The sequence below is a fragment of the Mauremys mutica genome, chromosome 18, assembly GCF_020497125.1.
Source record: "Mauremys mutica isolate MM-2020 ecotype Southern chromosome 18, ASM2049712v1, whole genome shotgun sequence".
Taxonomy (NCBI): domain Eukaryota; kingdom Metazoa; phylum Chordata; order Testudines; family Geoemydidae; genus Mauremys; species Mauremys mutica.
In genome coordinates, this window is record NC_059089.1 from 18391451 (window position 1) to 18409378 (window position 17928).

A 17928-nucleotide genomic window follows, 5' to 3' on the forward strand; every position below is an offset into this window, starting at 1 on the left:
AATTGTTGATGGCGCTTGTGAGCGTGTAGCGGAGTTAAATAAAGTTGTGGATGCTTAGTTAGAAAATGTTGGCTGCTGTTCATTCTAAACGTCTACTGATGAAGGTAGGTGCTGGCACCCATGCTATAGATAAGACTCTAGTGTAACCAGAATGTTTAATACCTCAGACAGCCAGTTAACACTTGTAATTTGAAAGCAGAACAACTCCTGGCACCAAAGGTTAAGCGTATTCAATATTTATATTGCAGTTGCATCCAGGGCCTCTATTGTGCTAGGTACTTAAAACGTATAGTCGTGACTTCAGAGCTTAATCCCACAATCCCTCTGGAGGTGGTAGGATGCTTCATAGTGAATGTTTAGATCTACCAGTTATAGCAGTTTGTGCTTATAAGGTGCCTTACTAGAGGCTGGTGCACTAATCTAAATTTAGACAACTCTCAAAACATTAAAAGGCTGGTACAGCGGTTTGTTGCACCAGGTAGCACCCAACAGCTCAAGTTAAATTTTCAGTTCTTGCCCAAGCATAGGAACAATGGGTGAGATCTTCCAGAAGCATTCGGCACCCAACTCCTATTGATTTTCTGTGAGAGCTGAGTGTCTGGTTGCCTTTAGAAACACCTACAATGATAGGGTGTTTCAGGTCATTCCTGAAGAACACTAATATCCTTTCCTACACTCCTAGCTCTATCTTGTTAGTAATACAGCTTTCAGTTTTATGAATGATTCATAAATTACATAAACTGAGCATTACAAAAGTGTAGATCCATAAGACAAATTTAAAAGCACTCTTACATTTTTCAACCAAACTACATCTCACCTGTTACTTACACTCTCTAGACCGCCCCTCTGTCTGCCTTGCTGGATGTGCTTCAGCATATTTTCCATGTTCTTCCTGAGCAGTAAATCCCATGCAAATCAGAATTAAGGAATCTTAGACTGCAAACCCTTCAAGGCAGGGATTGTCTGTTTGCACAGCACCTAACAAACTCTAGATCCTTGAGCACCGAACAAACTCTGGATGCTACAATAGTTGCACTTGGCAGATAATTTTGAAAATGGCAGATTTTTATTAAATCATGCCAATAACTTTATTTCTTTCCATGTCAACCTTTTTTGTGATAGCTACTTCAGAAAAAGGTTGAGGGGACACCCTCCCCTATATCCTATTAACGCAACCACCAAATATCGGCCGTGCTGCTTCAGGTAACGCATGGAGCCTAAAGTTTGATATGTAGCTTTAATAAGTACACTTCTATAAATGGTGGTACTATAGGTTGGTTAGCAATGTACATTTTCACTAGGTGGGCTATATAGTAGCTTATGAAAGGCCTTCAGAAACACACACGATTATTTGCTCGTGTAGGAAAACCTTCACAGATTACCAGGGTTGTTCTCTGGTGCTTGCTTTTCACCATGTTTGGTAGCTAGTATTTCTTCTTTCCCTTCCTGTCTCCTCCTCCCCATCTTCTAATGGACTTGCAGTTTAATGTGCCATCATGGCTTCTGCCATAGCATGTATGGGTTTGAGTTCTGTTCAGCAGCAAGGGTCTTTAATTTCCTTAAAGCCCAGTTAAGATTATATTTTAGAAACGAATGTCCATGTTTTTTAAAGACATTTTAAACAATTGCACATGGGGATCTTCCTTCTAAAAAGCTATCAAATTGATAATGAGGAAGGGAGGATGCAATACAAAACAGATCTCCATTAAAATGGTGAAAGAAATCCCAAGTGAAGGAGTTTCAATCTGCTTAATATAAGAAGCAATTCTGCTTGATGCCACCTAATCATTGAGGCCCTGAGCACCAAGATGGGAAGTGGGATAGACATGAGTTAAAAGGTAACCATAATTTTTTTTCCCCACAGCAAGCAAGGGAAATGGTACTGGAGATCATCCGAGAGAAAGATCAGGCAGATTTCCGAGGCGTACGAAGTGATTTCAGCTCTAGAATGGGAGGAGGCAGTATAGAGGTATGTTCTTTTTCACAAGTGCTGTGGTTACCTCCCCAGGGTGAGGGATGGAGACCATTTAAGTTCAAACATTGCCAGTGAGATTTATTTCCTTCACAATGCTCCCTGCCTTTAAATATATTGCACCCATCCACCAGAAGAGGCTCACCAGCTTTCCAGAGAGGGCATTTGTTTGGGCTTGCGGGTGGCACTTCCAAAAAACAATTTTGGAAGAGATGGAAGTGCCATTCTTGTAATGCAGAGGGCTAATTTTGATAGGAGAAGGGATTTATGGCCAGTAGAAATATTAAGGATTGAAAATTGCCCATACACTTGTGCTTAAGAGGGATAAGACATTACAGCCTGGAGCTGCTTCATTTGGCCTGGCATGGTACATAAACAGGATGACTACGCCTCTTGTAAAACAAGTATAATATATGCCAGTTCTGAGTTTTCACACTGCTTTGCTTTTCCCATCAGGTCTCTGTGCCCAGGTTTGCTGTTGGAATTGTAATAGGAAGAAATGGAGAAATGATCAAAAAGATTCAGAATGATGCTGGCGTTAGGATTCAGTTTAAACCAGGTTTGTGTGAGAACAAAGGTCTGTTGCTTTCTGATCACTGTGCGAAGCAGGGACTGCCCAGTTTTATTGCTTAGTGCTAATCTACAGCAGCTAGTTTTCTGCCTGCTTGTAGTTACTTAGGCTGTGTCTACACTGCACTTTGATCAGTAAAACTTTTGTCAGTCGGGGGTGTGAAAAAAATACACCCCAGCCGACAAAAGTTTTACCAATGAAAAGCGCTGGTGTGGACAGCACTTTTTTTTATGCATGCTTTTATTTTGCTGGCAGAAGAGCTCTCTCTTGCCGGTAAAGAGCGACTACACTGGAGACCTTACAGCAGCACAGTAGATACAGCTTTAGTGCCCCTTTCTAACACCAGTTTAGAATGACATGCCACCTCCTTGGTTCCGCATGCAGCTTTTACAGAGGTTTTCTGCTTGTTGCCTGTGAGACAGGAAAGAAATTGTATACACCTCATTTTAAAAACATTAGACATTATGGCAGCAATGTCTTGGTCTTGTAGTTAATTGATACAAAGAATTAGATTATGGAAAAACCTTGTTTCCTGGCTTTAAAGTACTCCAGGATATTCCTGGCCTTTAGGGATCAGGACTTGACGAATTCAAATAATTTCCTCTGGGTCACTTGGCTACCTTTAGCCAATCTCTTTCAAGGTTTATCATGTTGCATGTGAAAGTGTTACCTTTCCACTATTAGACTCTTCTCAGATAATCAACATGGGTTCGTAGGTGGCTTGGGGAAAGGGCCGAAGGTAGAGGAGAAAGATGGCAGGTCTAACACAACAAATCTACCTATGGGAAAACACTGGCAGTAGCCATACTGGAGGGAAGCTTCATTTGGTGGGTGGGCCTTTTAATTAAGTCTTTGTCACCTCTCCCTCCACAGATGATGGGATTAGTCCTGAAAGAGTCGCGCAGGTCATGGGGCTTCCTGATCGGTGTCAGCACGCAGCTCATATCATCAATGAGCTTATTCTCACAGCACAGGTGGGTTCTGTAGACTCCCATGAGGCAAACACCTATATTAATAGAGAATGGGAAAGGTAGTTATGGGAAGTACATAGTAAACAGAGAGAGTGGCCTATAGTCATACCACCAAGAAGGAATAGAGGGTATTGAGTAGGCAACTGTGTTCTCTTTTCAGGAGGCCATTTATGCTGCTACCCATTAGAGTGCTGTAGTGTCACTTTTTGTAAAGTGTTTTCCTATCCTTGGTGCCACTTAACCATGTGCTGGTTCAACTATGGAAGGTCTCTCAAGCACATCCATTTAGTTCTCGGATAGCTTAATATTGTCAGTTTCTTAATTGTACATTTTTAGTATAAGAAGAAAATGGTGAATAATATACTGCTTATTTACTTAGATAATTAACATTTTGCCCATGATTTGCATCAAGTTGCATTAGGATGGTAATTGGAATTTAAAAATAGAAAACAGCATTATAACATTTATATTTATTAAACAAAATAACCTCAAATGTTTTGGATATAGACGCTTCTCTTATCAAGACATGTTTCATGTATTGCTGATCATTTAGGTGAAAATAACAGCAATCTTTCTGTGGTTTGTCCAAGGGTATGGAAATAGGCTTCAGTATATTCAGCGAATCTTCTACATTTCTCTTTAGTCTGTTGACTGCTTTGGCTGTGATAGTTCCATCTGTTTTGTCACTATTTTCTTCACAAATTGTCATTAGAATAGCCCAGTTCTTACTAAATAGATCAAAACACTCAACCACTGAATTCCATCATTTCATCGCAGGGGAGAATTCGTTTGGATTCTTCTGTTCTTTTCAGTGAAGCTGAAGCAAGGTGGTTGTTATGGAAATATTTTGCAATTTCAACAAGATTTTTCTTTATTCCTGGAGTTGTACTTAACTCTTCAAATGAGCGTTGCATCCAAACAAGTAGTGCGCCCATATGTTACAAGTTTCAGGTTCCCTTCATTATCCTCTAGATTTCTTCTCATCTTGCCTGCATTGGCAGCATTGTCTGTGACAAAACTATGCATTTGACACTTGAATTTTTGTTCAGTGTATTATAGGTTGCTGCTACATCTAAGTATTCTGCTGTATGGGCATTTCCTGGTGTATTAATAGTTTCTGTAGGATAGACTACCCCATCTTCTTCTTTTGTCTCACAAGCACATATTATTGGATCACTGTATACATTGTTCCACCCATCAAGACTCAGATTAACAAATGTTCCATCAATGTTTTTTGCAAGCTCTTCAATTTACTTCTCGTCTACTGTATCCACCAATGTCTGCTCTGCAGGGTGGAGTGTAGCCTGATTGAACCAAGTCAATGAAATGTTTGTTCCGAACAAGTGGAAAGGGAGAATTATTGCATAAATGAATCAAGACATTTTTTCATCTGTGGACTCTTGCTAGAATTTACAGGGCCTGATTATGAACTCAGCTGTGGTTTTACTGGATGATGAAGAAAGACTGTAAATGAAAGACTTCCTCCTCCTGCAGCTGTTTTGTACCACCTGTTTAAAAGAGAGAAAACTGGGTTTAGAATAAATTAGAAAATAAATCATAAGGATTGTCTAAATCTATTTAAACCCTTATCTCTAGCAACATACCGAACTGGTTGGGGGTGGGACGGACATTTTTTTTAAATGTTGAAGTTAATACCTAAAATCTTTACTTTTAAATAGGAAATCTTCACCTGGGATGTTTGATTATATTGAGCAATAAAAAATGTCAGAAGTCCAGCAATAATTCAAGAAGTAATTGATAAATACTCCCACAACAAACTCACATGCCAATTATCTTTTGAACACACATTTTGAAATTCACAAGTGTAATCTCCCCAAAAAACACATTTATGACAGTAATCTAAGTTATCATTTACTAGCATAGTAAGACAGGGTAGGCTGTCCATAAGAATGGTGAAAAATTAGTCAGATGGTTCAGACACATCCACCTCATCTTCAAAGACTTTCCTTTTGAGGAGCACTTCTCATGATGTTTCATTCTGACCATCAGGCCTTGCATCTCTTCGTTGCACTGTTTAAATTTGGTATGTGTTCCTTTTTTTACCCAGAGGTCCAAGAATTTCTTGAAAATATTCCCAAATAGGGTCTTTTGTACAAGCTGCAGCCATGACAGGTTTTTTCTCCAGTTCCCTAGTGTTGAAATTAACACTAGCGGCTGCACTCTGATTCCCACAGTGTCCTGCTTTGACACCAGTCTTGCTCCTTTCTGGTTGCACACTCTGCTCCTTCTCCCGTGTTACATAACCCCCCCCATCAATACCTCCAGAAAACACAAGAAGTAATCACGCTCAGAGCCTTCTGCTCATGTAACCCATGTGCCTTTTAGATTTTGTTTGTTTAGCAGCAGAGGGAAGCAGCTGAGAAATTAATGGATTTCTGTTTTTTGTATCTCTGTGTAAACATGCAAGGAGACAGAGCAAGGCCATTTACTTGAAGTACCCAAAACCATCCAGAAGCAAGGACTGGTAGTTACTGGACAGATCAGTATCTTTCCATGAGCTGGAGAGCAAGTATCCATGGTGGGTGGAGTCATAAATATTTTTGATTTGAGATTTGAACCTATCAGAGCTCAGGTAGGGAGAAGCTATAAAATAGGAGTATGGCACCACCCAGGTGGGCTCAGTGGATGAGCCTGATGAGATACACGATGGTGTCTTCTGGAGTCAGAGGTAGGGTCCCAAAGCCTATGGTGACTTTGCCAGTCTCTTGCACCCAGTAGCATCGCCTCTGGGCCCCCCACAGGATCAGGCCATTAATATAACACACGGCCTGCTGTGCTATATTTATATAAAGCTTGACCTCAAAAGTTAGATGTTTTCCCCTAATCATTTTTTATATAGAAAAGCAGCCTTGAAATCAGTTTTTTTAAATAAGCTCATGGATTCAGCATATTAAGAGATTATAATAAGTTTAGGCCTTAACATTTTGTTTATATTCAGATTTCATTTTAAATGGGTTTATTTTTAAAAAAGAAATGTAATTAGCATTTAAATAACCAAATCTGATTTAAATTTTAAAAATCCAATTTTTACTTTTTCAAAAAAAATCATCAATTTTTATCTATCCTGATTGCGGGGGAAAAGCCTGGAATTGAGGGTTGGGGTTAGCATGGAAAAGCTTGCTTCTACCACAGGGCTCGATAAGGGTGAGAAGTGCTCAGAATGGCAGAGCACAAACTGAGTGCACAAAGAGCTCTTTTTTCTTCCTGGATATTTTCTGCAGGTTGTAGCTCAGGGGTAGGCAACCTATGGCACAAGTGCCAGAGGCAGCATGCCAGCTGATTTTCAGTGGCACTCACACTGCCTGGGTCCTGGCCACCAGTCTGGGGGGCTCTGCATTTTAATTTAATTTTAAATGGAGCTTCTTAAACATTTTAAAAACCTTATTTACTTTACATACAACACTAGTTTAGTTATACGTTATAGACTTCTAGAAAGACCTTCTAAAAACGTTAAAATGTATGACTGGCACGCGAAACCTTAAATTAGAGTGAATAAATGAAGACTCAGCACACCACTTCTGAAAGGTTGCTGACCCCTGGTCTACACCGCTACCTCAATATAACGCCACCTGATATAACACGAATTCAGATATAACGCGGTAAAGCAGTGCTCCGGGGGGGCGGCGCTGCTCACTCTGGTGGATCAAAGCAAGTTCAATATAACATGGTTTCACCCATAATGCAGTAAGATTTTTTTTTTGGTTCCCAAGGACAGTGTTATATCAAGGTAGAGGTGTAGCTAATGGATCTGTACCCTGGATACCCATCCTTGTGCTGTTCTGAAAAGGCTCTAGGGCTGGAAAGCTCCACTGCTTTTTCTGGAAGGCAGTGGGGGAGAAAACAGCCTTTTGTGGTTCTTCCCAGTGCTGTTTGAAAACCTTTCCTCAGCCACTTAATCTTTGCACCCTCTCCGACATTGGCCTGTGACAGCAGAGGGCCTTTACTTTGCAGATACAAGCATTTGGATTCTTTTATCCTGACCTAACACTTCTTTGAATTTGGACATTTGTTTGGAGGTTCAAGTTGATTTGGAGCAATGTGTATTTCAGCTGAGGGATTCCGGTAGTTCTCACGGTAATTGGCATCTGAAAGGGTTAACTTTTGGCTTCTGTGAAGCCTTTGGTGCCAAACAGTGTGCATTACTGCTAAAGTTTCTGGTTTGCTCAGGAAAGCTTAGGTAACTAGCCCTGCTCAGATTGGAGCCCAGCAACGAAAAGGACTTTGAGTTTCTGCATACCTGCCGGTTACAAAAGGATATTCCTTTTGAAGGCATGTATTTATATCTACTTGCTGAAATAAGCCTACAGAATCAGGAAGGCAGCTGTGACCTACATTAACAGCACTTCTTTGAACTGCTTCAGAATCTCGCCTACGGAGATGAAGGCCAAGAGTTCCCTAGTTTAGTGATATTAGTGTTATTGATTATATCATGCAGGTTAAACTCTACTTTGCCTTTTTTTAATGTGGCAAATTAGAAATACAGGTATTGGGGTCAGGAAAAATATTGATGGAAATGCTGTTTTTTCCCTTCAAGGAACGAGATGGCTTTGGAAGTCTGGCAGTTGCCCGGGGAAGAGGTCGTGGTCGTGGGGACTGGAGCGTTGGGACACCTGGGGGAATGCAGGAAATAACCTACACGGTGCCAGCTGATAAGTGTGGCCTTGTTATAGGCAAAGGTAGGTGCTGCTGACATGATGCTCTGAGATGTAATCTCCGTCTCAAATGGGGGTTCCTAAACTTTACTGGAGTGGCTGTGGTATTTCCGATATTGAAAATTGTAGGTCAGTGGCCATGACCATACAACATAGAAGGAACTTAGTAAGCATAACCACCTAGTAAGGCAGATGCTTTCTGTACCCTTCCTTCTGATGCCATGTCTCACAAATGTACTTTCTAAGCTTTTTTTTTTATGAGGAAGGGGGTTTGTTCATGCAGAAAAGTCGTATCTCTGAGTTGTCAGGTGTACATGTCATGCAAAGCAGCTATCTCATGAAAAGACTTGGGTCCTTTTGAGGACCCTTTCTAGCAGAGTGGTTTAAAGTGCAAGGGGACAGACCAAACAGCTGCATTTCTATAGTGGTAGCCTCTGTCTTGTATTTAGTTTACACTCCATTGCATGGTGGTACTTGTTGGAGCGAATGTTGTATCTCCTTGTCCATGGAGATCAGCAAGTGACTACCTGTAGCCAAGCTTATGTAGTCACCTGTAAGTTAGAAGTCTGTCTGGAAACAGCAAGATCTAACCTACCCACTGAATTTAATCTCTTGGTGCATAATAGACTGGGCAGGTGCCCTATGAGTGGCTAGGACTCCTTAGCTTGCCTGGAGTCTGTAGTTCTCTGTAGTTGGTGTAACACTGCTGCCTAGTCATTGAACTCAAGTGTACCAAAGTAATGGAAACATTTGTGTTCCCTTCTTAGAACAGTTGTGTCCCAATCAAACAATACCAAGTACAAAGGTGAAGGCTCCAACAGCAGTTGTAACTTGGCTGTGTGTGTCGTCAGATTATAAAGTGTGCACCATAACTACACTATATTTAACTTGACTTTGGGGGGGGGGGTTAACTACAACAGTAACACATGAAAGTAGTTTGTATTTAATTTCTCTATACTCTAGGACAGAATGATCTGTGTGCTTAATGTTAGCATTTCAATAGTCCCAATTCGGCTTTTAGTGTCCCCGGAGTGCAAGTAAATCAAGTAGCAGTGGGTTCCCATTTTGCTGCTGGTTAGAGAATTTTCTGCCAGGCTGCATTGCTGCTTCCCTGTTACATTTGTGGCATAGTGATGCCTCTCTATCATTGACAATAAAAGCTTGGGATTTGCAGAATGCAGCCAGAAGTGTGGCAGTGCTCTTAAATTCAAGAGAAGAGGCGCTATTTGTTTTTCTCGTTTCTTACTGTTTTCTTCTGCACTTGGTGTTAGTGTGCTTTTGAGGGGATTTTGTCATGGTCCAGTGACATTTGGCTTTTCTCATGAAGCGTGCCAGCATTCTGTACCAATTATCATTGGGCAGGATGAATGTGCTGTGACAATCATAAAGGAATTGGCCTTCGTTAAGACTTTTCAGATGCTGCTGTGAACATGCTTAGGGCTGACTGCTTTAAGAAAGTTCAGTTTTTTAAATTAATTCCCTTCAAATCTCCCCATTCCCAGTCTCATCCCCCTCCCCCTTTAGAAAGCTATAAGGAAACTCTCTAAACAGTTTCAGGCTTAGTTTTTGCTGTAACCCTATTCACAAGTGTAGTGAAAATGTATTAGCAATGCAAAAATGCATAATTCAGAAACAGCTGAAGATATTGTGCTCAGTCTTTCAACAAAAAATCCTGTCAGGGCAGAGACCAAGCAAAGAAAATATTCTCAAAAGCAAAAGCTGTCAACATGGTAAAATATAATAATGGAAACTACCATTGCTATTTTAACTATTGCAGTAGCTACCAGTAACCATTAGAAAGTACAGAAAAGTAACTAGGGTTTCCACAATGTATAGACATGTTGTCTCTTTAACATAAGTGCTGTCATCTGGAGGAGCGACCACAGGGTTAGGTGTGAGAAGCTCCTGAATTCTAATGCTGGCTCTGCCGGAGTCTTGCCGTGTGATTGTGGGTGTAAGCCATTGTACTTTTGTTTCCCCATCAGTAAAATGGGACCACTTACCCGAGGCTTTCAGGGGATTGATTATTAACTGTACAGTGCTTTGAGCATTTAAAATTGTGTAATATTTACTTGCAAATCAGTACTATTGGAGTATTTACACTTGTATTGTTAGTTCATTTATATCTGTTAGTTGGGAGTGATGGCTGTAGCTTTGTCTCCTGGGAGTCTTGGATGAGAAATGGATATGACACACATTTTCAGAGCCTTCTGTGTCAGTCAGTTCTCTTCCCACACTCCCACAATTTCTGACCTTTTGTCACCTGTATGTCAAGTGGGAGGAAGAGGGGATGTTATTTCCAAGGTTAATACTCTTTCTGGATGGCCAAATAGGAATCCTCTATTCTAAAACACCCAGGCCTGGCTGGGGATAAGGAGTTTAGCCATTTGGCACTTGGAATATTGAAGCTAAATTTCTGGATGGGTCAGCCAGTGAAACCCTAGGGGCTTCTTCCACAGAGAAATTAAGAGCAGAGTCCCAAGTTGGCTCTTTAATGGAAAATTTCCATGTGAATGAGATTCTAATACTGCATCTGACTGAGAATAAATCACTTAATCTTTTCATTATATTTTAACCATTTTCTTCAGTCATTAACTACAGTCATGAGACTGATGGGAAAGAAGACTCTGGGAAATGCAGCTCAGAGTAGACTTGGCTTTTTTCTTACTAACTCCAATTTTTTTGACACATAATGGAAACACATGTATCAATACAGCAGGGGTCACTAGAGCAATTTCTGTAAAATCAGTTTGTTAATCAGATGGCTGTAAAGTAACTCTTATAATCCTGGGGTGACAGTGTGTTTAGGATTAAAGAATTTGGAATAAGAGTTGTTTATTTTTGACTGGAAAAAATTATAAGTAACTTAATTAAACTAAAAATAGACTGCTTTAGAATTGGACCTTTCCTGTTGAAGACTATGAATTTCATGTAATCTAGACTATTTTAGGTACTAATCTGGCCTCACAATCTTTAATGTGTTTATCCTCACAAACATCCTGTGAGGCAGGACAGTGCTGTTAACTCCATTGTAGTGTTGGGAATCAGAGAGGCTAAGTGGCTTGCCCAAGGTCATGCAGAAAGTCTGTGGCAGAGCAAGGACCTGAACTTGGGTTCCAAGCTAGTATCTCACCTTTGGACCATCCTTCCTCTACAGGATCCGAAGCTGACACATGCATGAGCATCATGTCTACGAAAGAGTAGATGTTAGTAACGGCCGTATTTCTTGTTGCCTTAAAAACTGCCCTTGAGGGGGTCAGAGGAGGAAAAGGAATTCAGGCCTGATTGTTACACGCTTTGTATCAGCTGTGCACAGTAACTGATCCCAGTGCCTTTTCCACGTGGGCATGGTGGGCATTCTGGGGCTTAATAAGGAAATGCCAAGGCTCACTGAAAGTTGGTTGTATTTTTTTTGCTCTAGGGGTGGGTAGGTGCAGCTTGTCTTGTTTGAAAGACTTGGTGAAGGGTGGAGTGGAAAGCCATACAAATGTCAAGTGCTTTTTCTGTGTGCTGGTGCCTGGAAACAAACTGCAGCCTCTCAGGGGCCCCGCTGGATTTCCATGATAAATACAGCAATATTGACAGATAACGTGGCTGGCCCAGCTCTTGTCAGCTCTGCCTTTTAGCAGGTTTGATTAATTGCTTTACAATTTCACGTCCAGCTGGGGGGCCACTCCTGGATCATTTCTGCCCCCCGTCAGGTAGAAGAATGGAGCAAGCTGCCAAATAAATCTGTAGACAGCCACCATGCGCCGAGCGGGTGACCTCATTATGAAGGAAGGTGAACTCCTTCCGACGCTGCAGCATCACGTTGGCTGCTTCAGCTTGCTTGTATGCTCCAAAGGCAGTGTAAGAAGATATCTCGAATGGGTGAGGGATATCTCAGAGGGTGAGGGGCAGGAAGAAGAATTCTGATACTCAAGAAGGTGCAGTGCTTAAAGGGACTAACATACACCTTTTGTGAACAAGCCTAGAGATAACTCACTTCACTTGGTGCAGATGGTAAAAGAAGAAGCTGGTGGGAAACAGGCCCACATTTAATAGCTTCCCCTAAACATTTCTGCTCTTGGTAACTTGCATAATGAAATGTGAAATGCTAATTATGGAGACAATTTGAAACTAAATACGCTGTAGTCATTTACAGCTGGGCAAGGATAGCAAGTCAAAAGGGAAGATATTTAGAGCTCAGGAGAGGTTACACATAGCTTTGATGTTCACATTAGCATCTGTCACAGATACCAAGTTCTCTTCCTTTCTATGCACTCACAAGTAGGCAGGCTAAAAGTGTGGAAAACTTCCTTCCATTCCATATGGCAGCTTAGTGAGCACGTAAGCAGGCCCCAAGACTCTCTCTGTTGATTGTGCACACATCCTAACATGTTCAAGGAAACAATTCTTGTTTCCAAATTCCTCTCAGAACTTTCCAAATCACAGTTGAAATGGATGGTTTCCTATTTGGCTGCACAGGATAATCTGTTCTTCCTGCAGAAGGAAGGATGTGGCATAAAAACTTCTCTAATCCCCCAAAATGCATCTAGAAAGAGTTAATTGCCTAGGGGTGACTCTTCCTCCCACAAAAGGGGGTATAGAATGTTGAAAAGGTCACAAGTTTTACAATGAAATGAACAAATGTGCTCAATGTCCACACTTTGTCTTGAAGTTGTGTTCAGGGCTGGTTTTAGGAACACTGGCAAAAACAAGGAAGCTACTTATGGATACACTTTAATCAACTTTTTTGCTCAATTGCTCATTAGTTTCCTTTTCTCCCCCTTGCAGTGTATGTTTCAGCTAGTGCCCTTATCTAGGTCTGTAGGAATCAGAGCTGTAAAACTCCCCCCAACACACACACCCTTTTCTCCAGTTGAGTGGCGCTGATCTGTAAGTTCTGTGAAATTCCAAAAGAAGAATTGAACCATTGTAACATTGGCTGACGCTTTTGTTAAGCAAATTTCATTAAGAGACTGAGACTTCAAGTTTTGTCACGAAGTCAAACTGGATTTCATTAGCTCCGCCGTGCCTAAGAGTACTCTTGTGCACTCACTTATCTGAGAGAGCTGGTTCACTGTTCATATATGTTCGCCAAAGATGCACTAAAGGACATGTCTACACTGGAAAGTTATTTCAGCTTAAGATAGGCTTTGAATTTAAAGCTTGAATAATTCCCCATGTGGACCCTTATTCTGTGATAAGGGTCCACATGGGGAGCTGTTTTGAGTAGCTTATTGTGGTTAATTTCCTCGTGTATACAAGCCTGAGCTCTAGCTGTGAAGTGACAGGCTGGCAACTGTGAACCTTGCATTGTTCCAGAAGTGTATGTAGCCATTTGTGCTGCATTGCAAGTGGGAAGTGGCTGCAGGAGCCGGTAGGATTTTAAGGAAAGCACCTGTTGAACGTTGCATAACCATAGGAAAACTACCAGGCTTTGTCCTCACTGCTTTAAAAAAAAAAAAAAAAAAAAAGATGTGTTTTACAGTGAGATAAGTAATGCACCTTAGCTGTCGTGCTGTCAAACAAACAAAACACCTGTTTCAGCAGTGAACGTGTAGCCTTAAGTCAGGAAGAATAACAATGTTACTTTTCTTGAGAAATAACTTCTGCATTTGTACTGGTTAGCTGGCCTAAGAGTAAGAGATGGTGGTAAATTAGCAGGAAGAATCCTTGTCTTTGGGCTCTATTGTTCACAAGATATGTGCCAGTAATACTGAATTTGCTCAGCAGCCCAGCAAAGCGTGCAAAGGCACTAAGGTACATACCCTTCTTCAGACGTTAAGTGGCGTTGGCTGACCCAGTAAGAGACAGAAGTCTGGCATGTAGCAGCAAAGACTTGGTCTCTGGGTGCACTTACAAATAAATGGAGAGGGGTGTGGTGGGGATGTGAGCCAAAGTATTATGACTATATGCACTATAGTGTTTCCTTCACTGCTTAGGGCAGGCACAAGGGTAGGGGGAAAATCTATTCCAGGTGTAGGACGTAGCTTTGGAAATCATGATGATCATCTCTCTCTATAAATTAAATGAATTTTATGCTCATCTCTTCTCATGCCTTGATTTCTCTTTTCTGCAGGTGGAGAGAACATCAAGAGCATAAACCAGCAGTCAGGAGCCCACGTGGAGCTGCAAAGAAATCCACCTCCCAACACAGACCCTAGCGTACGGATATTCACCATTAGAGGAGTTCCCCAACAGATTGAGCTCGCTAGACATCTCATAGATGAGAAAGTTGGTGTAAGTGTCCTGTGGGATTGCTTCTGAACTGCTTTTAGTTGGCGTTGAGTATTTTTACTGATAAAGGTTTGGGTAGGCGGGGGCACAAACTTCTGTATCCTGTGCTATGCTTGTGGTGTTGATAGTCTGGCTTCAAAACAACTTGCTTGTAAGCAGACAGCCTGAAATGTCCGAACTGGCCCTCCAGTAGACCTGGATTAATATGGATGGATTTACTGTAGCCTGGAATCTTTCTCCCAGAAGCCTGCTTCAATAATCCAGTCTGGTCTGCTGCTCTGCTTTGTGATGGATGGAAGATCTTTTCTGGCAAAGCATTAGATCTTGTAGGGTACCAAAAGGGTGTCTAAAATCACATCTAGGGGAGAAGACTGAGTTATGTTGCTACTTGGGGATTACAGAAGTGCACAGAGGGGATGGCAGGATCTCTGTGACGCTACAGACTGCTGTTACTGTAGTGGCACTATGGTGGCTCTTAATCTACCTGTTACAAAGCCATGGGTATTGCAGTGTAATGGAACCAGGCCAAAGAACCTAGTCAAGTGAGACTTGGGTAAAAGGTGAGAAAATACTGAAGTGGGACCTTGTAAAACTGAAAAAGCAGCCTTTATACTGAATCCTTTGACTATTAGCAGTAAATATGCCCAGTGGGATGTTAGATGGGTTGGGAACTGAGTTACTACAGAGAATTCTTTCCTGGGTGTCTGGCTGGTGAGTCTTGCCCACGTGCTCAGAGTTTAGCTGATCACCATATTTGGGATCGAAAAGGAATTTTCCTCTAGGGCAGATTGGCAGAGACCCTGGAGGTTTTTTTTGCTTTCCTCTGCAGCGTGGGGCACGGGTCACTTGATAGAGGATTCTCTGCACCTTGAAGTCTTTAAACCATGATTTGAGGATTTCAGTAGCTCATATATAGGTTAGGGGTTTATTACAGTAGTGGGTGGGTGAGATTCTGTGGCCTGTGTTGTGCAGGAGGTCAGACTAGACTATCATAATGGTGCCTTCTGGTCTTAAAATCTAATCTAGGAGTGTTTTCGATTTGGAGTACATATAGTGAAATACTTTCATACGTTCCTAAATCCCACTGGCTTTCAACAAGACACATAGGAGCCTAAGCAGTTTTCAAAAATGGGCTCCCAATTCACTTAGGCCTTTTGAGAATTTTACACTTTCAGAATTGGTGCCATGAGTGGTATGTCCTGTGCTTTCGGGTCCCTTTTCTTACTATTTATCTAAACATAGTAGCTGGGGTTTTGGGTGGTGTTTTTGTTTTTGTTTTGTTAAATGGTGCAAGGAATTATGACATTAAGTGTTTGTGGATTCTGTGGCAGGGTACCAGCATGGGTGGACCTGGCAGTTTTGGTCAAAATCCTTTCAGCCAAGCACCTGCTACACCTCATCAAAAGTAAGTTTCCATGACGTCCTTTGGACTCTAACATAGGGAGCGTGAATGTGAGCATTTTAGATTGAGGCGTGAAGATTTAAGAATAAGTGAAAACTTGTAGAAAGTCAGATTGAAGACTCCTGAATCCAAGGATGAGTGAGATGAAGCTTTGAAGCCCAATTATAGAAAACTCCTTATTGGAGCTGCCAGTTCCTGCCACATCTAAGAACGCCAACCATCAGTGCGGCAAGGTGTGGAAAGAAATTTAAATTAGCAACGGATACTGTTGGCCTCAAGTCTGAGTGAGGTTTGATGTGCCCTCCTTTCAGCTCTACTACTAGTAACCTAAGGAAGGCCTTCACGCTCACTTCTCCAGTATTGGACCGGTCAGGAGTTCCCCCTATTTTTGCGTTCGTTCTTGCCTTAGCAGCTGCTGACTCCTAATAATCATTTTGATGCTGTTCCTGTTTTTGTGCATATGATCTATTAAGAAAACGTTCTGTCCGTCTGCCTCAGTGTATGGTATTATAATCCACAGTGGTCCTCAGGCATTCATGACGCAGGGTTGGGGCAGCACCTACCAGACGTGGCAACAGCCTGGACAGCAAGTCCCAAGTAAGTAGTTGGCATTTTGGTTTGAGAAAAGTCAAAAGTTAATCTGTACTCCACACAGGTACACAGCTGCAGGTCTCGTGAGACCACTCGTATGGAAGATGGTAGAAGTTATACAATTAAGTGCATGCAGGTGCACCTGGAGTAAGGGATCAATGCTCCTGATTATACTAGTGTAACATAAATTGAAGGCGCGCAGAGAACCTGTTATAAATCACTCTTTGCTGTTAGCTGCTTGTTTTAAGCGTCCACCCCTCTTTCCTGCAGGAGCTTGGACTTCCTCTCTGCTCCCCTCCTAACAAGACCCTTCCCACCCCTCTAGACTCTCTCCCCTCCTGCCTTCCCCATTTGAGCACTGGACAGCACCATTCCCTCTCACTAGCCACACAGCCTGTCATTAGCAGCACACCTCCTTTCTGCTCCTGACTGTCCTGATTCTCTTTGCTACTCCCCTGCTCTCCTGATGTGAGCTGCCCTCACCACTCTTTTCTCAGCCTGAAGGAAAGATTGGGATTCTGGGAGCAATGAATGAATGGAGAGGAGAGGGGGCTGGATGGTGAAGGGTGAAGAGGGTAGGATTTGCTCCATCCTAGTTTCACCTCCCTGTGACACAGCGCGCGCACACACACACACGCGTACACACACACACTCTCTTTTACTGGAATAGCATGTCCCTGAAAGGTTGTAAGTACTGACCAGCACTCAAGCTGTTAAATGCTGGGAATGAGTCAATGCCTTACCGGTTAAACAGGACAAGTTGGTCACATGGCTAAAAGTAAATTACATAAAGTTGTACATATTCATTGTTGGTCAGAGTTCCAAAACTTCTCTCCTTCACTCCATTCACCAGCCCAGAAAAGCAGATCTGCAGCTGTTTGCTTGCTGAGGCTACTGGGCTGCCGAGGTGCCTGCTTCGAGTAGCTATTGCTCCGAGCCAGGCGTTTGACCCCCTGATTGTTTAAACGCCCCAACCTGTTCAGATAGGGGGGAGAACAACAGACCCACCTTAGTTTAGGTGGCTCCAGCAATGCCATTCTCCTACTTGTCACTGTAACACATGGAGCAGTCGTTTCACGCAAACACTAACTTCAGTTTGTCAGCAGTCCCAAAGTTAATACTTTTCTCTTCTGGTAGAGATGGTTTCACTTTAAGTAACTCTTAAGAGGCCTAAACTTTCAGACCAAGAGGCTACTTCTTTCAGAAACTCCTTATGCCTTCCCTCAGCCAAAAGGTGAATCTGTTCAGAAACTGGATACAATTCTCTTCACCTGTGTTGGGATGATGTGGGGTATTTCAGGTGCTAAGAGAACTTTCTGTACATTTTTAAATACTTGAATAACTTAAGTTTTTTAAAAATAAGCCTTTCAAACTTCTTAGGAATGGCAGGTGTCTTTTTAAGTGTTACGTTTGGTTTAGAAATAAGAATCTGAAAACTGGTTGCTGCCTGCAGCATGCGGTTTCCCACTAACAGACCTCCTCAAGATGCAACACTTCAGCTCTACATACCACCTGGAGTGCTGCAC

General features: G+C 42.0%; 1 protein-coding gene across 20 annotated transcripts in view; it reads left to right on the forward strand.

Moving 5' to 3' along the window:
* Positions 1 to 17928, forward strand: part of FUBP3 (far upstream element binding protein 3) — a 70272-nt gene that overhangs the window by 44361 nt on the left and 7983 nt on the right. For all 20 annotated transcript variants that reach the window (XM_044992730.1, XM_044992725.1, XM_044992728.1 and 17 more), the window contains 7 exons: positions 1865 to 1969; positions 2429 to 2531; positions 3417 to 3517; positions 8070 to 8211; positions 14252 to 14412; positions 15741 to 15814; positions 16332 to 16408. In XM_044992730.1, the coding sequence (XP_044848665.1) occupies positions 1865 to 1969; positions 2429 to 2531; positions 3417 to 3517; positions 8070 to 8211; positions 14252 to 14412; positions 15741 to 15814; positions 16332 to 16408 (763 nt within the window). The remainder of the gene's footprint in view (positions 1 to 1864; positions 1970 to 2428; positions 2532 to 3416; positions 3518 to 8069; positions 8212 to 14251; positions 14413 to 15740; positions 15815 to 16331; positions 16409 to 17928) is intronic.